The following is a 22,203-nucleotide window of genomic DNA, read 5'->3' on the forward strand; positions in this document are numbered from 1 at the left end:
GCCCCCACCAGCCACGCACAAAGCTCCTCGAGTCCCCACACGCCACACCCCTGTGTGAACTTGGAAGCATCCAGCTTCCTAATGTTTGCCAGCCTATCAGATACGTTCCTTTGTGGTTTTCATTTTCGTTGTTGTTTTTTTAGAGACAGGGTCTTGCTCTGACACCCAGGCTGGAGCGCAGTGCCACGATCATAGTCCACTGCAGCCTTGAACTCTTGCGCTCAAGCAATCCTCCTGCCTCAGCCTCCCAAGTAGCTAGGACTACAGGCACGCACCAACACGCCTGGTTAATGCTTAATTCTTTTGTAGACACGGGATCCCCCTGTGCTGCCCAGGCAGAGCTCAAACCCTTGGGCTCAAGTGATCCTCCTGCCTTGGTCTCCCAAAGTGCTGGGATTACAGGCATGAGTCACTGCACTCAGCCTCTTTGCGGTTTTTATTTTATTTGACTGCCTGATATTTTGATTATCTTTTCATATGTTCATTAGCCCTTGAGTTTCCTATTTTGTAAATTTCCTGCTAATTTCCATTGCCCAAAAAGTGTTTCTACTGGGAACACTTTTTCTTGCTGATTTGTAAGAGTTCCTTGCATATTCTAAATATCAATCGCTTGACTGTTTTGGACATTGTAAATATCTTCTCAGATTCTTGCCTCATGATTCGTCCTTTTGAAGTACTGTTTTTCTCCACCCCTAGATCAAAAAAAATAGTCTTTTATGTTGTCCTCTTTTACCTTTAAAACTTTACCTTTCACATTTAGGTCTTCAATACACCTTCTACTTTCCACGGAAATAAGTCGGCATCTACTTCATGACGTTTTGTGAAGGATAAACTAATATCGGGAAAGCACCTAGCACAGTGCCTGACCCAAAAGCGATGTGCAATTGTGGGCGATTATTGTTACCACTTTGATAGAAGGTGCCAAGGGCTACCAGAAGAAATTATAGGAGCTTAGATGCTGTTCAACTAGATCAAGAAAGGTTTCATGGACAAAGGCGAAGTTATTGAGGCTGGCCCTAAAAATGAATGTAGGATTCATTCATTTTGAAATGGAAAGGGAGGTATTCCGGGCCAAGGAACTGGCTCGGGGAAAGGCCTGGCGGCAGAAACGCTGCGGGTTGACAATGTTGAGGAGCATATTGGGGCGAGAGCTTGACTACTCACAAACTGCTGTCTTTCTGCCCGTGCCCACCCCCCTCCCCACTGCAGGCTCCTTGTTCTCCACCCTGAAGCCCCCCGACGCCGTGTTCAAGGTGGTGTTCTGGCTGGGCTACTTCAACAGCTGCCTCAACCCCATCATCTACCCATGCTCCAGCAAGGAGTTCAAGCGCGCTTTCGTGCGCATCCTCGGGTGCCAGTGCCGCGGCCGCCGACGCCGCCGTCGCCGCCGTCGCCTGGGCGGCTGCGCCTACACCTACCGGCCGTGGACGCGCGGCGGCTCGCTGGAGCGCTCGCAGTCGCGCAAGGACTCGCTGGACGACAGCGGCAGCTGCCTGAGCGGCAGCCAGCGGACCCTGCCCTCGGCCTCGCCGAGCCCGGGCTACCTGGGCCGCGGCGCGCCGCCGCCAGTCGAGCTGTGCGCCTTCCCCGAGTGGAAGGCGCCCGGCGCCCTCCTGAGCCTGCCCGCGCCTGAGGCCCCCGGCCGCCGCGGCCGCCACGACTCGGGCCAGCTCTTCACCTTCAAGCTCCTGGCCGAGCCCGAGAGCCCCGGGACCGACGGCGGCGCCAGCAACGGAGGCTGCGAGGCCGCGGCCGACGTGGCCAACGGGCAGCCGGGCTTCAAAAGCAACATGCCCCTGGCGCCCGGGCAGTTTTAGGGCCCCCGTGCGCAGCTTCCTTTCCCTGGGGAGGAAAACATCGTGGGGGGGAGGGGAGGGCGGGGTGGAGGGGGGAGGGGAGCGTCCACGCCGGGTAGACGCGCGCCCCAAGGGGAACCGGGGGGGAGGGCCAGGGACAGGGGCAGCTGCTTTTCTGGCAGGGGCATGGGTGCCAGGTACCACGCGGAGAGCCGGGCCGAGCATGCTGAGAGCCTGGGGGACCCGACGCCGCCGGGATTTACCTCTCTCTCTCCCTCTGTGTATATATAAACGAGTCCCTCTCTACTTGTATTTAACCGTGGGTGCAAGTGAGTGTGTCTTTGCGGTGTGCGTGTGTTCCGCATGTGTGTGCGCGTGGGGCCGCCCTGTGGGGGCGGAGCGAGTGTGCGCCCAGGAGGCAGCCGGGGGCGTTGTGTGTGTCGTGACTTCGTACCTCTCAAGCCCCTCCTTGTACTTCACTGAAGGATGGCACTTTGGTGGGGCTGGAAACAAAGTCGACATTAAAGGTCATTTCTCCTGTGCGGCTTTGAGTGGTTTGTGGACGAGCGGCAGGCAGAGCCTTGCGTTTCCCCTTCCTTCCGCTTCGGATTTGATCCCGTCGTAGGTCTTAGGCTCCTTCTTCGCTTTCCTTTCCCCTGCCCTTCAGTCTCCACCCCAGAAGAGCCACTCTCACCACGTCCTGAGGACAATTAGTGCTGGCTCCCCTAGGTCCCATTTATGCCTTTGCGATTACTGACCTAAGGGGCTGCACCAATCTGGCCCTGTGGCTGAACGTGACGCCCTGGACTTGCCTAATAAATCCTGCTTAACCGCTTTTGACCCTTAGCAGATTCTGAATCCTCCTGCGGCTCCTTCCTGCTGTGACCAACACTGAGCAATGTCTGGCTTGGCCCTAATCCCTAGAACCCCAACCCTAGCTGGGGTTCCCGGGCCAGTCCCCTAAATGGGCCTATTTCCTGAGAGAGGATAAAGCCCAGGCAGAGAGAGGGGCTGGTTCCCTTCCCCTTCCCTTTGCATCCCCAGGCCAACACTCCACTGATTGTTTGCCTGTGCCCACAGAACTTCAAAAGACATCCAAACTGCAGACATTTCTGGATAAGGTGTGGATCCTTGGGGCCCAGCAGCGCACAGGAGCACAAGAACCCTCCCAAGCTCTGCTGACTTGTGACCCTGCCTGGAAAAAAGCACTGAGGAAGGTCACACAGAAAGGTGGAGCATTCTTTGGAGTCAATAACTTGGGTTCCAGTCTCAGTCCTACTACTGATTTATTGTATGAAGAGCAGAGTTACATCCCCTCTCTGGATCTTGGTTCCCCATCTGTGTAATGGTGGGGTTGATTCTAAGGTCTTTGCTGCCTCTGAAAGCCCCCAGTTTGAAAACAGAATAAAGGACAGTGAGTAAAATATGAAACATTTTTCTTCAGAGATTCAGAAAAGCCTAGGAGGAACGCTCTTCCCACATCCCATCCCTTTTTCTCTTTCTACTTTGCTTTTCTGAGTTGAGTTTCATAATTTTGCAAATGGCAAGGACCTCTTCCAATAATATTGGCACATCGACCATTCATTCTGTAGGTGATTGAGAGAGAAAATACTTAAAGCGGAAAGAGCCAGTGATTGATGTAGTTGAAAAGTGTAGGGGTGTCAGGTATGTCTGGATACAGGGGCACAAATAAGATTGTCAAGTTACTCACAGTCTCTTTCTCCTTCCTGTAGCTTCCATCTTTTAGTTCTGCTTATCTTTGTATATTGCCCTAGTTTCCTTATTGAAAATGCCTTCCTCACAACATTCTTACAACCTGATACCCCCAAAAGGAGAAACAAGATTGCCCAGCAGTTCTGTCAAAAAATGAAAAAGAAAATCGGCTGAGCGCAGCGGCTCACGCCCGTAATCACAGCACTTTGGGAGGCCAAGACGGGTGGATCACCTGAGGTCAGGAGTTCAAGACCAGCCTGGCCAACATGGTGAAACTCCAATTCTACTAAAAATACAAAAAATTAGCTAGGTGTGATGGTGGGCACCTGTAATCCCAGCTATTCGGGAGGCTGAGGCAGGAGAATCGCTTGAACTCAGGAGGCGGAGGTTGCAGTGGGCCAAAATCACACCATCACACTCCAACCTGGGTGACAAGAGCAAGACTCCATCAGGAAAAAAAAAAAAAAATCCTAGGAAGCCAGAGATTCTGTATCACAAACCCCCTTAAGACTTTGATGAAGGCTATAGACTCTCTTTCCATAAAAACGCACATACCAAAAAAATTATATTTTCATTCAATTTTAGATGCCGTACCCCTGTGTAAGATCTCACTATCCTCGGTTTATATGCTCTGAACTGTATTTTAGTAATTATCTAGGCCAACTCCCTCAATTTTACACATGGGAAGACTGAGGTAAATAACTTTACTGGGTCACACCAAAGCTGTAGAACCCAGGTCTTCTGCCTCTTTGTCCAGTACCTTTTACATTCCCCTGTGCTACCATCCTGTAGTTAAGTATATCCTCCAACAGAGAGCAGTCCTTTTCTTGCCCAAATAGAGAAAAGGGGGCCCTAGGAAAAGAAAAACCCCAACTCCATTCCCAGAGAAGAAGGAATCATTTGGGGCAGTTCTGAAAACATTTTGTTAGGAACACAAATCTTCTAACAAATCTTACACAGAAATCTGATATAAGATCAGCTCATAGGGCCGGGCGCGGTGGCTCAAGCCTGTAATCCCAGCACTTTGGGAGGCCGAGACGGGCGGATCACGAGGTCACGAGATCGAGACCATCCTGGCTAACACTGTGAAACCCCGTCTCTACTAAAAAATACAAAAAACTAGCCGGGCGTGGTGGCGGGCGCCTGTAGTCCCAGCTACTCCGGAGGCTGAGGCAGGAGAATGGCGTAAACCCGGGAGGTGGAGCTTGCAGTGAGCCGAGATCCGGCCACTGCACTCCAGCCTGGGCGACTGAGCAAGACTCCGTCTCAAAAAAAAAAAAAAAAAAAAAAAAAGATCAGCTCATAGTGGAGTGGAGAGAAGAAGACAGAGCCTCCTCAGCCTCCTCCTCTTCCTGAGACCCTTGCTCTGGCCTGCCCCATTCACCCTGGAGTTCCACAGAATGATGTTTAAAAATCACTGGTCTAGTGCAAGTAAATGGGATTTGGAGTCAATAGGGCCTGGGTTCAAGTCTTAGCTCTGCATGACCTTGGGCAGTTCATCTTGCCTCTTCTGGTCTAGCAAATGGACACGATCATCACAGCCCACCAGGACACACAAAGGATTCAACGAGATCATTGAAGTATAAACACCGAAATGCAAATCACTGGGCAGATGCAAGTTATAATTTGGACCTTGGATATCTGAAGCCACAAGGCACTAAAGGCATTTCCTGAGCTGCTCAGTTCTGATGATCTCATTCATTACTGGGGTTTGGAGGTCACCCAGGCAGCACAGAGAGGCAGTAGCAGCCTCCTGTTTCTTTCCAGAAGGAAGACTGGCCAAGCAGTGGCTTACATGCCCCAGAGGGTGCTAGGGTCCAGGTCTGCCCCTCGCCAGAGTCTACATTTTGCTGGCCTTTCCAAGTCACCTCGTTGTATCCAGGAGGACCCAGAGTTCATCAAGAATCCCTCAGACAGACAGGTCCTCTCTGTTCTGATCTCCCAACAGGCAGCAAAGCAGCCCTACTTTTTCCTCTCCAGCCACCCAGACTGCTGGGCCATTGTCACCATTGAAGGATGCACAGGAATAAATCTGCCAACCCCAGTCAAGAGGCCAGTGGCTTGGCAAGTGGAATACTAGTTAATTTTCCAGACTTGGACTCAAATTCCACCTCTGCCAGTAGTAGCTGTGTGACATTGGGCAGCTCACATCATGGGTCTAAACCTCCATTTCCTTAACTATAAAATAGAGATAATAATACTAACTACTTCACAGGGACATCGGAAGGATCAAATGAGATCATGAGGCTAAAACAGTTGACACCATGCCAGGCACTCAGTGAGCATCCCATGAACAGTAGCTATTAACGGAGGTAGTCATTCTTCAATTATTTACTGGGATATATGAAATTTGGAAAATCTGAATATAAAGACAAAACAATTCAGGTTTTTTGGGTCAGATTCCAGGTTTTAGGACTTAGGGTCCACCCTGAAGAAGAAAGACATAAGTTTATCACAGAGTAAAAGAATTTTGTTGGTCAGGCACGGTGGCTCACACCTGTAATCCCAGCACTTCGGGAGGCTGAGGTAGGCGGATCATTTGAGGCCAGCAATTTGAGAATAGCCTGGCCAACATGTGAAGCCCTGTCTCTACTAAAAACATAAAAATTAGCCAGGCGTAGTGCATGCACCTGTAATCCCAGCTACTCAGGAGGTTAAGGCAGGAGAATCGCTTGAACCTGGGAATCAGAGATTGCAGTGAGCCGAGATAACTCCCAGAGCGAGTTATCTCACTGTCTCAAAAAAAAAAAAAAAATTGTCCTACAGCATGAAGACGCGTTACTCAAAAAGGTAATCAGTCCAAACTAAAATTAAAAATAACTTTAAACATTTAATAAAAGTTATAGGACATTCCAGGTGACAAAACCAAAATGGGTAAGGGAAGCATACATGTGTTAGGATTAGCACATCCTGTGACAGAAGAGGTGGAGGAGGGGACCAGGACAGTGGCCCCAAGCATGCACCTGAATTCAAGGCCCAGCTCTCCTACCCAAGTGAAGCACTTACCCTCTTGAGGCCAACCACTCTGCCTGTAAATTGGGGATGCAGATAGCACCTACTTCACAAGGTTGGGATGAACAATAAATGAGACAAAATATGAAAGAGCTTGGCACAGAGTAGGCACTATTTTTATTAACTATGGGGGACCTTGTATATCCTCCGTTCCAGCAGTTCTCAACTTTTCCTGGATCAGCATTTCCTTTAAGAATCTAATAAAAGCTAAAGAAAAATGAACACAGGAGGCTCAAACTTCACCTATTATTCCTGCCCTGCTAAATCTCCCAAAGGACACATGGAACCCAGGTTATAAACTTCTTAACAAATATGCTTCCTCAATATACAGAAGAAGCCAAAGAGAACATACAAGAGTGAGGAATCTGGCCCTGTGTTAGACATGTGAACACAACACGGAGGGAGACCAAGACCCAGGGTCAGGGAACTCAGCCTAGGTGAGAGGCAGCAGGTCAGCAAGCAATCCCATTCAAGTGCATCACAGATAGAAAGTGGTCCACTACTGTTCTCCCTTGGTGAGACCCCAGTGTCAGGCTCCATCTCCCATTGGAGGGGTGGCGGTGATGGTAAAGTGCTCCAGGTTCTTGCAAGGAGGTTCTTCCAAGGTTGGTTGGGTTTGGAAGAATTTGCATCCTTCCACAGTTTTGCCAGCTTATACCTGGACCTGCCTTTTGAAAGTTAAGAGCCAAGAATTTGACACTTTTTTCTTTAGCTTCCCCTTGACAGCCGTTCCCTTGGGCAATGAGCGGCTGACATCCAGCTGACTTGGCTGGAGTCAGAGGTTTAGTGTCCAAGATAATTCACTGAAGTGTGGGCATTGGGGTGAGGAGGGGGCACACAGGCATGACCTGCCCTTATTCCCTCTCTGATCTTCTTTCCTACCATCCCTGTTTGCTACTCTTCAAATGATAGGGGCATGGGGAGCCTCACGACTCCCAGCTCAGGGACTTTGCACTTCTTGTCCCCTCTGCCTGGAGCCCCTCCTTTCCATGTGGCCTCCTCCATGACCTCCTTCCCCTCTTTGCTCAAATGTCACCTTCTCAGTGATCATCCAATTTCTCCTACCGTCCAATTTAAAAGTGACTTCCCTATTGCCAATACTGTCCAGCAATCCCTATTGCCCTTTCCCGCTTTTTCTCCATAGTACTTATCACTGCCTGACATATATTTTTCAAACTTATTTACATGTGTATTATCTGTTTCCCCACACACACACTAGAAGTGTATATTCCATGAGGGTGGGGATATTTGTCTGTTTTGCTCACTGTTGTTTCTCAGCACTTCATGTAGTACCTGACACATTTTAGGTGCTCACTAAATATTCTTGAATGAAGAAATGTGTATTACCCTGCCATGACTGTGAAAATGCTATAGTAGCAGAACAGAGTGCTGTGGGAAGCACATGGCATTGGGTCCTACCTCTAAATTGATGGAGCAGTTCTGGTCAGGGAGGGCTTCCTGTAAGAAGTGGCATCTGACAAATGTCATCTGGGACTCACTGCCCGGCAACCCTGGTGTTTCCATAGTCAGTGCTCTCCCTTGTGCCCCGAAGTGGGGATGGAGTCTGAAGGCCTACGGTCTGATTCTGGCTCAGCCCCTACCTAACTCCCTGGCCCTTTCTAAGGCTCTGTCTCTTATCTGTACTAAGCCAGAGACAATAGCTAAGCTCTGCAGATCTGTCACTTCAGCTTTTGTTCTCCCCTCCTCATTGCACAATCCTCAGATAAGCTATTTTTGGAGACAACTTCATTGGGATTAGTAAGACAAACAGCTTTGGCCCTTGCTGATGGCCTTATACAGAGAAATAGCATCTTCACAAGAGATTTACAAAACTGCTTGGGAGCAGAGGAAAACGCTAAAACCTAGTGAATGCTCTCAAATATTGTGTCAGCCACTACTGTCAGAGGCATGCTATGTCCTCACCAAACACCATCTGAAACCCAGCCAACCACTGACACCTGTGCAGTGCTTCATTCGCTCATTTGTTTTTTCATTCATTCATTCTGCAAACTATTCTTAAACATCTACACAAAGCTTGGAGCCAAGAACTTGAGCAAAACCTGTGTTTGCTCTCATGAAAATTTCATTGTGAAAGGGGAGATTGTACAGTCATTCAAAATGGCCAGGTGTAGTGGCTCACAACTGTAATCTCAGCACTTTGGGAGGCTGAGGCAAGAGGATTGCTTGAGGCCAGTACTTCCAGACCAGCCTGGGCAACACAGCAAGACCCTATCTCTACCAAAAAAAATTAATTTAGAAAAACCTTACATACAAGGTAGAAAGACGTTTGTGTAACACACGAGTTAAGTATTAGAACCATAGAATCAGCTAGAACTGGATGACAATCCTGATTTTCCCATTTATTAGTTGTGTCTCCTTGGGCATGTCACCTATCCTCTGAGAGGGTCAGTTTTCTTATTCTGTAAAATGAGAATAATACCTGTCTTAAAAGGTTGTCATGAAGATCAGTCACACTTCGGATGTAGCATGTTTAGTGCAATACCTGGCACATGGTATTTGTTCAGCAAGTGGAAGTTATTAAGAGCCATTGTAGGCATACCAGTAAGGGGCTTTGGGAATCCAAGGGATCATGTCCGCTTGCACAGAATAAGAAAGGCTTCATGGAACTTTTGAAATGGGTCTAAAAGATGTGGCCGGCTGGGCGTGGTGACTCTCGCCTGTAATCCCAGCACTGTGGAGACCATGGAGGGCGGATCACCCAAGGTCAGGAGTTCAAGACCAGACTGGCCAACATGGTGAAACCCCATCTCTACTAAAAATACAAAAATTAGCTAGGCATGGTGGTGCATGCCTGTAAACTCAGCTACTCTGGAGGGTGAGGCAGGAGAGTCTCTTGAACCTGGGAGAAGAAGGTTGCAGTGAGCCAAGATCTTGCCACTATATTCCAGCCTGGGCAACAGAGCAAGACTCCATTAAAAAAAAAAAAAAAAAAAAAAAGATGTGGCCAAGTAGAGAGGGCAAGAAGGAGAGCAGAGGAGACAAAGCATGATGAGGAAGAGAAGATGGGGCTGGGAAAGGAAGCTAGAGGCAGATCAAGGCAGCAGAAGGAGCCCCACCAATGTAAGCGGACCATCGTGTGAGGAGAGCCTCAGATTTGCCATAGAAGAAGGAAAGTCGTGTTTCACAGGGACCACCAGGCAGCAAAAGAGAGAGAAAGGTGGAGGGAGGGACTCCAGGTTGGAAGGGTGGTTAGGGAGCCCTGACAACCTGCCAGCAATGAGGATTCAAGAAGGGAGTTTCAAGGTGAGATCTGTGAAAGGTGACTGGGTGGATGGCCACAGAACTGGCCCAAGAGGTTCCATATCCATAGAGTTGCCTCATTACGGTTTTCCTGTGACAGGCTAAACAGGTACACTAATCTCCACCTGAAAGAGGAGGAAAATGACACTCTAAAAGATTTCTTTCTTCGGTCACATAGTGACCTAGTGTGAGGGAGAGCCAGAACAAGACTCCACACTGCCTGGCCCCAACTGAGACATTTTTTCTCTTTCTAGATCTTTCTATGTGACAGATGGGTTTCAACCCCAGATTATGATGCCCAAAACATAGCTAGACGAGTAGTAGTACAGCCTGGTCTTTAGGACTTGGGCTTGAGGTCAGAAAGAACTGCATTCAAATCCTGGTTCTGCTACTTGCCAGCTGTGTGGCCCTAGACAAGTGATTTAACTTCTCTCAGCCTCCGTTTCCTGATTGGGAAGACTGGCAGAATAACAGAATCTTCTTCACAAAGTTGCTATGAGAAATAAATGAGCCAATGCATGGAACTGAGACGTACTGGGCATATAGGAAATGCTCAACTAATAGCCAACAGTATTAGTGATAGCATTATCCAGTGTGAGGAAACAGAGAAAATGGAGTCTTAGAATTAGCCGTCAGGAAAGCGCAAACCTCTCTGAGCCAGGGGTAAGAGGTATTAGAGGACTCTCTCTTGAGACGCTTCAACTCTCCTGAGATAAGTACTATTTTGGGAGACCTCACAGTAAAAGAAAACCAGAAGAAAACAAATTATAAATCCAAATCATCTGAGCAGGGGCAGATGCTAACTGGGGCTGATGAGCAAATGTTGAGGGCAAAACAAGGTCCAGGAGCTGGACTCATGTAGAGACTTCTAGGCCAGGGGCTCTCAAACTTTCCAACTGCAACCCACAGGATGAAATACATTTTACATTACCACCCAGTATACATAGAGAGATATAGCTATGCAGATATAAATACAGACAGATCCAGATTTCTCAATCCCAGCACTATTGAAATTTTGATTTGGATAATTACTTGTTGGGCAGGGGGCAGGCACTGTCCTGCAAATTGCTGAATGTTTAGCAGCATCTCTGGTCTCTACCTACTAGAAGCTAGCAGCATCTCCCACCACCAGCTCTGACAATCAAAACTGTCTCCAGTCAAATGCCTCCCGGGAGGGTAAAATAGCTCCCAAATGAAAACCACTGATGGATAGAGATGTAAGAAACAAAAGTTTCATGAAGGTTACCCATATTTACAAAATGTACTCTAATAGTTCCCATTTCGTATTATTAGATGTCACTTTTTTAAAAGTGCTAATTTGAGGATGGGCACGGTGACTCACGCCTGTAATCCCAGAAGTTTGGGAGGCTGAGGTGGGTGGATCACTTGAGGCCAGGACTTTGAGATCAGACTGGCCAACATGGTGAAACCCTGTCTCTACAAAAAATAATAATAACAATAATAATAATAAAAATAATAATAGTGCTAATTGTGGTCCACTAACTCGATTTTACACTGTAAGAACAATACTTTGAGGGGCACTATTTCAGGTGAAGGTTTCTACTTATCCCAGGCCCTGAAGAACTCAGTTGTAACTGTTTTCCAATGTCCCCCATCATTCCCAGAGGAGACTCCCTATTGGGAATTGGGAAGATGTTTGGGCTGGGAAAGATACTTATCCTCTTAGGACCTCTGTCTCATCCTCTGCAAAATGGGGATCAAATGTCTATTTCAAAGGCTTGGGTGGACATTAATGAGATAATTCTTAAAGTAAGCACTACCTCTAATTGAGCCATCACTATGTGATAGGCACTGTCCTAAGGGCTTTACACAGATTTACTCATTTAGTTCTCACTTTGTTTCTATAAACAAGGTGTTATGGTTATTAACATTACTGTACAGATGAGGAAAGTGAAGTTCTAAAAAGCCAAGTAACTTGTCCAATGTTGCATACTTAGAAAGGTCTGGTGGTTTTAAAATATTTCTGCAGATTCTTTGGCACTCCTCTCATTTAGAGATGAAGCCTAATCATCCATGTCTTGCATGCAATGCAGCAGAAGTGACCTGTGGGACTTCCAAAGTCATATAAGGTGATTCTGTTTCCACCCATCTTTCCCTCTTGGAATGCTCACCCTTGGAACCCATCTATCATTCTATGAGAAAGTTCAAGCCACACGGAGAGGCCACATGGAGATGTTCCTACCGGCTAAGGTTCCGGCCAGCAGTCAGCCTCAACTGCCAGACACGTAAATAACTCCTAAGTGCAAATCAACTAGCTGAGCCTAGACAATCCCCATAATGGTGATGAAAGTAACAATAATAAGTGATTGGGCACCTAACAGGTGCCCTAGAAATGTCCATTCTGTCTTGACGGAGCTAATGAAATGATGGGAAAGATTTGAGGTCTGGTATCTTCTGGTCTTGACTTGCAAAGGAGTCAGAGGGCATAAAGTCAGGAAGAGATGTGCTTGGTTGTTTGACTTATTTTCCCATCCAATTAGGTAGGCAGCTTTGTGTCTCGGGGACCTCCAAAGCTTAATATCAACAACCCAGAACATTGGGACTAAAACCACAGTGTTAGAACAACACATCAATGAGGTAGGCATTATTACTGTCTCATTTTTAGGCTTAGAAAAGTTAAGGTAATTAGTCCAAGATAACATGGCTTCTAGGTGGCAGAGCCAGGATTTGAGTCTTGCAGCCAACCAACCTTGGTCTGCACACCCCCAGCCTGGACAGTCCTCCTTTGTTCCTGGGAGGAAGCTCCTCTCACCCTCCCGCTTCTCCAAGCTCCCGCCTACCTCTGCCCTCTTTCTGGTCTCTAGCTTTTAGAAAACAAAAGCCAGGAAAACTTGTAAGTTTCTTCTGCTTCCCTCCCTCCCCCACACCTCACCTGAAGGAGGGAGGCACGAAGCCTGCTACTTGATTGAATCTGGGGAAAGGATGGGTGGGGGCAGAAATATGAATGAATATCACAAATTATTATCCAGTCACTCACTACCTAAATGTCTCATCAGTCCCTATCCGAAGGCAGTTACTAAGATGCTCTGCGCGTGTGCGCACACACATGCAGGACGCGGCTCTGACTCAATCTGATGTGGATGACGTTCAGTTAATCCTGCTCAAGGCCAGTCCTCAAAAGCTTATGTAGTGCAGGGATTGATGAGGAAGCACCTGCTGCAGAATTCAGGGTTGAAAGTAACCACCTTCTTTCCCCTTCAGCCTGACCCCAGGATGAGCCTGAAGGTTTCTCATGAAGGGGTTCCAAAGGCAGAGGCTGGTAGCTTCCCCACCAGGGCAGAGTGAGCAGGACTTCCCTATCCCAGCCAGATCCCTCTGCTGCTTCAGAAAGCCCCAAGGGCTGGCCAGTCCAGAGCTGTGATCTGTCCAAGAGAATACCCTGGACAAGGCTTTCCTCTCCACCATCCCCAACCCTCACCTGGAAAACACCTGCAGAGAGATGTCAGAGAGCACCCGATGCCTTCTGTTAGGATTCTCCCCCGTTACAAGCCTTAAACCCCATGTGTTCTGGCACCGCACTCTCTCACTCTCATTACTGAGGTAACAGAGACAGGTATTCCTTCAACACCCACTCAGCGCATGCCGCTGGGGCCTCTTCTCAGCCACACACGCTTAAGATACAGTGATGAACAAGGATCTTCATCACTGCCTTGGCAGTGGGAATGTGGCAAGGGTGCCAGCCGAACCGAAATTGGGATTTGAAGTTTGATTGTGTCTGCTGCATTAGTGGCTCACAGGTCCTCCCAAACATCTGTTTGCATAAAATGGCATGCATGCGTCACAGGATTCTGCAAGAAGGGGAATTTTGCAGGTGGATCTCTGGGGGCAGAGAGACAAGATATTTTTTTTTTTCTAGCATCACTGATCTCTCCATTTCTTCCTCTGTTGACCTGTGTTGCTTCCAGCTACCAAACTACCCCAGTATTTCCCCTAACTAAAGCACTCCACATTATTTTCCCTGACTCCACTTTCCCTCCCCGGGTTCTTTCTGCCATCCACTGAAGATGGCTTTCATCCTTCCTTCTCCTTGAGAACTCTGCTTGTCGAGGTCATTAAGGATCTTGATGCTGCCAGAGCCAAGGCCTCATCTTCCTACACCTCTCAGCAACATTTGGTGTGACTGATACATGGTTTTTCACTTTTGAGCACTTCTTTCACACTGCTTCCAACCTTGCTGACCACTCCTCAGTGGAGAACCTTCTCCTCTTCCCAATCTCCAAATGTTGAGGTTTCCAGGACTCAGTCCTTAGGCCTTTCTCTTCACTCCCTGGCCACCTCCTCCACTCCCATGACTTTAAGTTTATCCAAAATGGTGACTCCCAAATTATGTCACCAGCTCAGGCTTTTCATAGGCATCTCAAACTTAACATGTCCCAAACTGACCTCTTGTTTCTTTCCCACAATGGCTGCCCCCCATCCCAGGAAATGGACCAATGTTCATCTGAATGCACAAAATAAAAATCGTAGCTCATTCTTGACTTCTCTCTGACTCTTAAACCCCACATCAAGCATCAGAAGCTACCCAGAATCCATCTGTTTTGCACTACCTCCACTGCCACCACCACCCCATCTTCTCCAGCCTGAACCACTGCAGTTGCCTCCTAACTAAACTCTGGGCTTCCACCTCAGAAAATGGTCAATTTGCCCCTCCTCCCCAGCTACTAGAATGGTCTGTTTGAAAAGTAAATGAGGCTGGACGTGGTAGCTTACGCCTGTAATCCTAGCACTTTGAGAGGCCGAGGTGGGTGGATCATCTGAGGTTAGGAGTTCGAGACCAACCTGGCCAACACGGCGATACCCCATCCCTACTAAAAATACAAAAAAAAAAAAAAAAAAAAAAAATAGCCAGGCGAGGTGACGGGTGTCTATAATCCCAGCTACTCGGGAGGCTGAGGCAGGAGAATTGCTTGAACCTGGGGGACGGAGGTTGCACTGAGCCAGATCAGGCCACATCACTCCAGCCTGGGCAAAAGAGCAAAACTCCATCTCAAAAAAAAAAAAGAAAAGAAAAAAAAAAGAAAGAAAAGCAAATGAGACTATGCTTCTGCTGGAACCCTCCAATGATTTCCCATCCATAAAATCCACATTTTGCAATGGTCTGCCCCTCTCCCACCTCCTCTTCTGATACTACCCCCTCCCTCACTCCACTCCAGCCACATGGGTCCCCTTAATGAACACACCAGGGACAGAGCCTCTGCTCTTGCTGTTTCCTCTGCCTGTGCTCATTCCAGATATTTACAGGTTTCACACCCTTCAGGACTCAATAAGAGACCCCCTAAAAGAGGCCCTGATTACCCATTCTAAAACAGATCGTCTATCACTCTGTAGCTCTTTACCTGGTTTTACCTTTTAATTAGCACACATTGTGAACTGATCTATTATTTATTTCTTTATGGGCTATCTCATCCATTGGAATATGAAATCCACCTTGGCAAGTACTTTAGTTACTTTGGTTACTTCTGGATTCCTAGATCAGGGAATAATAACTGGCACACAGCAGGCACTCATTAAATATTTATTGAATGAATGAATGATGTCTTAATATCTGGTCTCTGGCCAGGCCCCAAGTAGTAGCATGCTAAAGCTGACTTGTACCAGCTGAGAGCAGTTTATAAGCATCTCTGTTCAACTTTGCCTTCAGTGACATAATGACAGCTTGAAATATGCTGATGGGAATATGTACACCACAGAAATTGACAAACACTACAAATCAGGGCTCCTTTTTCTTTTCTTTTTTGTAGAGCTATTTACCAGCACACCAAAGGGTCTGGAAAAGGACTGGAAATAATCTTGGAAGAAACTCTTTCCTCAAAGGACTCTGGATCACTGAGAGGCCAAGCAGTGCTGCCTCTGGGCCCTGCTGACAAAGCCTGATCCTGCATTGGAAAGAGGAGCATTCTGCTTGGAACAAGGTACTGTGGGACCTGAAGGGAAGAGAGTTCCATTTAGCCCTCGAGGCTTTGCAGCTTTGGGAGGGCTGGGACACAGCATAGCCCCGAAGGAGGAGGAGAGTTCACAGAAGCACCAGAAGCATCAGCAGCAGTGACTACTCTTTAATGCAACTTGCTGAAAGCAGTTATTAAGAAGGTGGTGGGAAGAAAGGAACCCACAGGGCCCCCAGAAATATCTGGGGAGCCTTTTAGGAGGGCCTGAGTTTGACAGGTGAGGACCAGTAGACAGATTTTCTTTTAAGAGACAATGCTCACCCAGGCTGGTATGCAGTGACACAGTCAGCTCACTGCAGCCTCGAACTCCTGGCTCAAGGGATCCTCCCACCTCAGCCTCCCAAGTAGCTGGGACTACAGGTGCATGCCACCATGCTCTTCTAATCTTTAAAATTTGTAGAGACAGGGCCCCTCTATGTTGCCCAGGCAGATCTCAAACTACTGGCCTCAAGTGATCCTCTTCCCTGGCCTGCCAAAGCACTGGGATTACAGGTGTAAGCTAGTACACCCAACCTAGACAGAAAATATTGATTATTCACAATCACATGACCTAATTTGCACCCTCTGACTTGTGAGACTAGAGAGACTCATCTTTGAAAAGAGGTGTGTGCTCTGAGGCCGGTTCTTTTATTTGAACCGACAGCTTTTAGTACCAAGAGCTGGAGCTGTGATAATCAAACTCAGAGAGGAGAATCACTCAGTGAGCTAATTAAAAATACAGACTCACAGTTACCTCCAGCCCCCTCTAACGGATTTAGCAGATGGAAATAAGACCCAGTAATCTGCATTTAAAGAAATGATACAGTTGGTCCATGGACCAGATATTGAGAAGCATTGTACAGACGGTCAATGACTCAGGAGGGCTCAATTTACGATTTATTGGCTTTACGATGGGTTTCTGGAGGCCTAGCCCCATCGTAATTCCAGGAGCATGGGTGCTCCGTCTTACATTGCCCAGATAAGGGCTAGGTTTTACTCCCCGCTCAACGGTGCCTACTGTCTTACGGGGTCCACTTTGCTAAACACCGAGTTGGAAAAGCAGCTTCCTCTCTTTCCCAATCTCTGATGGTGCTGCTTCCAGATGTAACTTCTACCTGCCCTCTGCCTTAAGGGTCCCTAGAACCCAGGATGACTCCAGAGAAAGTAAGCTTGTCATCGACCAGTCACTTCCCAGTTGGTTAACGTCCACACCCTGGCCCCAGCGGCAGGGGAGCCGGGCCTGCGGGCTAAAGGGTGGTGGTGTAAGAAGCTGAACTAGCCCGGTTCCAGAAACCAAACGGCAGCTGTTATCATGCCTTTTAAATCACGCGTAGAGGTTTCAGTTTCTTCCTCTGCAGGCACGTAAATATTTGCCTTTGGGTTTCTGTGTTTTCTGCCGTTGCCAGGAGCTCCGATCCACCTCCCGCGGCGGGGACGCCCAGGTGCGCGGGTCTCTGCTCCGGGTTCAGCGGGCCGGCGCCGCGGCGTCTCCAGCAGAGCGCAGCAAAGAAGACGAAGCCTCCCGGAGCCGCTCCTCTCCGCCTGGAATGGGGCATCCTTCCTCCGTACGTGCAGAGACTGGGAAGCAGCTCTTCAGACACTGCAGTGACCCAGCCCGCTCCACGCCCCCTTCCCCTTCCCCTGAGCAGGTGCTTGGCGTGGGGCATGCTCGGCGTTGAGGTGGACCCGCGCGCCACCCGCTGGCCAACGCGCCTAAGCCACGGGAGTGCAAAGAAACCAGGCTGCTTGGCAATTCAGCTGGTGCGGCCCTGCGGCACTTCCCCTATCCCTCCATGGATGCAGCAAGATAGTCTAGAATTCTAGGTTAGGATTGCTTAACCTGGGGTCCGTGCGCTGGCTTCAGGGAATCTGGGAGCTCTCTAAAATGCTATGAACAATGTAGTATTTTTCTGGAAAAGGGATGCACAATTTTCATGAGTCTAATTTTATATGGTCTGTGGACCAAGTGCCAGGCAATGTGCAAGCCATTGGTGGTAAGTGATGACCAAGCAGATGTGTCACTTCTCCTCGTGGACTTTGTAGGCTGAAAAATGCCGCCCCCCTCCCCCGCCCCCCGCCGCCACCCAAAATATCTTTACATCCTAATCCCTGGAACCTGCGAATGTTACCCTTTATGGCAAAGGGTACTTTGCAGATATGATCAAGTTAAGGATCATGAGATGGGGAGATTAGCCTGGATTATCCTGGTGGGCCTGATATCACAAGGGTTCTTATAAGACAAACACAAAAGGAGACAGACAGAAGACAATGTGACAACAGAAGCAGGAGAACAAAGAGACAGACATTTTAAGATGCCACACGACTGACTTTGAAGATGGGGAAACAGGGCCGTGAGCCAAAGGATGTGGGGCAGATTCTGAAAGCTTGAAAGGTCAAGGAAACAGCTTCTCCAGACCCAGGAGCCTCCGGAAAGAACCCCACTGCTGACACCTTGACTTTAGCCCAGTAAAACTGACTGTAGACTTCTGACCTCCAGAACTGCAAGAGAATCAATGTGTTTGTTCCTTTATGCCACTACTTTGTAGTGCTTTGTTACAGAAGCTTTAGGAAGCTAATATGCATCTCAGCAGGCGTCAGACCCTAAAAGTGGTAAGAGACCACAGTCCTTTACAGTGCTGAGATTCTCTGTATCACTGATCCTTCCCCTCTCCAGGAGGAGACAACCAAGAGACAGAAAGTCTAACTGACCTTACTGAACTCACCTGTGCCACAGAGGTACAACTACATCTGAGTCCCTTTCCTGGAGAGTTTCAGAACTAGTTAGGAAGATAAAATTCAAATTGCATCAGTGGCCGGGCACGGTGGTGTATGACTGCAATCCCAACAGTTTAGGAGGCTGAAGTGGGAGGATCACTTGAGCCCAGGAATTCAAGACCAGCCTGGACAACATAGCAAGACCCCATCTCTACGAAAAAAAAAATTTAAATTAGCCAGGTTTGGTGATATGCACCTATATTCCTACCTACTCAGGAGACTAAGACAGGAGGATTACTTGAGGCCATACACTGATGGCCAGTTGGGCTGCTTTCTACCTTTTGGCTATTGTGAATAACGCTGCTATGAGGATGGGCATATAAATATCTCTTCCAGACCCTGCTTTCAATTCTTTGGCTATATACCTAGAAATGGACTTGCTGGATCATAATTTGATTTTTTTAAGGAACCCCAATACTGTTTCCCATAGCGGCTGCACCATTTTACGTTCCCACCAACAGTACACAGGGGTTCCAGTTTTCACCACCTGTTCATCAATTGTGTTATTTTTCTAGTGTTTGTTCTATAGTAAGCACTCTAATGGGTGTGAGGTGATATCTCACAGAGATTTTGATTTGCATTTCCCTAATGATTAGTGATGTGGAGCATCTTTTCATGTGCTTATTGGACATTTGCATATTCTCTTTGGAAAAACATTTATTCCAGTCCTTTGCCCACTTTTTAAATCAACTTATTTGTGTTTGTTGTTGTTGATTTTCAAGTAAGTCTTTTAAGTCAGTTTTTTTTGGAGGGGGTAGGATATATATAAAATAAAATTCACTATATAAAATGAATTTCACCATTTTTAAGTGTAAGATTTTAAGTGTATGATAGGTTTTGACAAACGTATGCGATCATATAACCAACACCACAATCAAAATACAGAACATTTTCATAACCCCAAAAATTTCTCTCAGGCCCCTGTGCCATCAAATTCCTCTCCCTTCATCAGCCCTGACAACCACTGAACTCCCCTATAGTTTTACCTTTCCCAAATGTCTTATAAATGAAATCATACCCTATGTAGCCTTCTGTATAAAACAATGCCTTTGAGATTCATCCATGTTGTTGTATGTGTCAGTAATTCATTCCTTTTTATCAGTGAGTGGTATTCCAGTGTATGGATATACTATAATTCGTTTATTAATTCATCAGTTTATGGACATTAGATTGTAAATGAAAGTGCCATAAACATTTGCATACAGGTCTTCCTTTCTCTTGAATGAATACCTAGGAGTTGGATTGCTGGGTTGTATGGTAAGTGTATGTTTAATGTTATAAAAGCTGCCAAACTGCCAGGTGCAGTGGCTCACGCCTGTAATTTCAGCACTTTGGGAGGCCAAGGCAGGCGGATTACTTGAGGTCAGGAGTTTGAGACCAACCTGGCCAACATGGTGAAACCCCGTCTCTGCTAAAAATACAAAAATAAATAAATAAATAAATAGCCAAGTATGGTGGCAGGCATCTGTAATCCCAGCTACTTGGGAGGCTGAGGCAGGGGAATTGCTTGAACCTGGGAGATGGAGGTTGCAGTGAGCCCAGATCACACTATATTCCAGCCTGGGCGACAGAGCAGGGCTCCGTCTGAAAAAAAAAAAAAAAAAAAAAAAAAGCTGACAAACTGTTTTCCAAAGTTGCTGTGGTATTTCATGTTTCTCCAAACAATGCATGAGATTTCTGGCTGCTCCACATCCTTAGTAACACCTAGTATATGATTCTGTTTCATTTTCAGTCATTCTAATTGGTTTGTAGTGCTCTCTTGTGGCTTTAATTTGTATTTCCCTAAAGCCTACTAATGTTGAACATCTTTTTATCTGCTCATCTGCCCTCTGTACATCTTTGGTGATGTGTCTGTTTAAATATTTTGCTCAGTTTTATTGGCAATTTTGCTCTTCTTATTGAGATGTAAGTTATTTATTTATATTATGTGTAATTCTTTTAATGCATATATGCTTTACAAACATTTTCTTCCAGTCTTTTCATTTCTCTTGCCTTTTGTTTCTTTAATAATGTCTTCTGAAAAGTAGGCATATTTAATTTCAATTAAGTGCATACTTTTTATTGTCCTGTAAGTAATTTTTTTATTTAAAAAGAAAGCAGGTTGAGTGTGGTGGCTCATGCCTGTAATCCTAACACTTTGGGAGGCCAATGTAGGAGGATTGCTTGAGTCCAGGAGTTTGAGACTAGCCTGGGCAACGCAGGGAGACTCTGTCTCTATAACAAATTTAAAAATTAGCCTGGCATAGTGGTGCACATCTATAGTCCCAGCTACTTGGGAGGCTGAGTCCAGAGAATTGCTTGAGCCAAGGAGTTGGGGGCTGCAGTGAGCCATGATTGTGCCACTACATTCCAGCCTGGGTGACAGAGCCAGATCATGTCTAAAAAAAAAAAAAGGAAAGCAAAAACCCTGCTTGCTTGATGAATCTTATGGGGAGAAACAGTTGGTCTTTGAGTTAAGGAACATGGAGTAGGAAGAAATTAGAGTGAGCCTTCATTGGACCAAATGGAGAGGAGAGGAGACCATTGCTTTAGATTCAAACAACTTCCAAGCCCTCATTGTCTCTCTGTGCCTCATAAGCGACGGAAAGTGGAGCTCTCCCATATAATCAATTAATGGCATGAATAAATGTATAATTGCAGAAAAGAATAAGTATTACAAAGGAGAGATGCACAGTGCTCTGAGGGCTGACCACCAGGCCCCAGGCCTAGGTGGAGGTGGGGAGGGAGGAGATGTTCAGGGGTGACTTTCCTGAGGGAATGGAGCTTGAGCTGAGTTTTTTTATTTTTACTTTTCAGAGATGGGGGTCCCACTATGTTGCCCAGGCTGGCCTCAAACTCCTGGGCTCAAGCTGTTCTCCCGCCTCAGCCTCCCAGGTAGCTGCTACTATAGGTGTGCACCATTATGCCTGGATTGAGCTGAGCTTTAGAGGTGGGGCAGGAAGGGAGCATTGCAGGCAGAGGAAACAATTCAGGCAGTGGCTCTCGCAAGGAGGGTGCTTTCTGAAAGGCCAGTGCGGATGGTACTGAATGAAGGAGAGAGAGTCATAAGGAGGCTGGGAAGGTAGACAGATCTTGAGGGTTTTGGGTGTATTTTTGTCTTCATCCTAAGAAACTGGGAGGAAAATTTCCAGTTTTGCAGGTGATGTGATCCAGATGGGCATTTTGGAAAGATCAATCTGGTTGGTGGATGGAAGGATGATGGATGAGAGAGGGAGTTTGTGCTGCATTAAAGTTAATTTATCCACCTCACTAAAGTGGGTATCATTTTTTTTTTTTAACGATAACAAGTCTTGACAATGATGTGGAGACATTAGAATCTTTGCGCCCTGTTGGTAGGGATATTAAATGGTAAATCTGCTATAAAAAAACAGTTTGGCAGTTCTTCAATCAGTTAAACATAGAATAAGCATTTGACCCAGCAATTCCACTTCTAGGTATATCCCCAAAGGAACTGAAAACAGGTTACTCAAAAACTTACACACAAAAGTTCATAGCATCAGTATTCATAGTAGCCAAAATGTAGAAACAATTCAAATGTCCATCAACTGATAAAAGGGTTTTTTTAAATGAGGTATATCCATACAATGGAATATTATTCAGCCATAAAACAAAGAAGTACTGTTATATGCCACAACATAAATGAATCTTGAAAGAAGAAGCCAAACACAAAAGCCTACATGTTGTAGGAGCCCATTTATGTG

At 46.8% G+C, this 22,203-nt stretch overlaps 1 protein-coding gene across 2 annotated transcripts in view; it reads left to right on the plus strand.

Moving 5' to 3' along the window:
* Positions 1 to 2,338, plus strand: part of ADRA1B (adrenoceptor alpha 1B) — a 56,733-nt gene extending 54,395 nt beyond the window's left edge. For both annotated transcript variants that reach the window (XM_028849877.2, XM_001083528.5), the window contains one exon: positions 1,210 to 2,338. In XM_028849877.2, coding sequence (XP_028705710.1) covers positions 1,210 to 1,817 — 608 coding nt within the window. In that variant the 3' untranslated portion in view covers positions 1,818 to 2,338. The remainder of the gene's footprint in view (positions 1 to 1,209) is intronic.
* The last annotated feature ends 19,865 nt before the right edge of the window (positions 2,339 to 22,203 follow it).

Source organism: Macaca mulatta, chromosome 6 (genome assembly GCF_049350105.2).
Source record: "Macaca mulatta isolate MMU2019108-1 chromosome 6, T2T-MMU8v2.0, whole genome shotgun sequence".
Lineage (NCBI taxonomy): Eukaryota > Metazoa > Chordata > Mammalia > Primates > Cercopithecidae > Macaca > Macaca mulatta.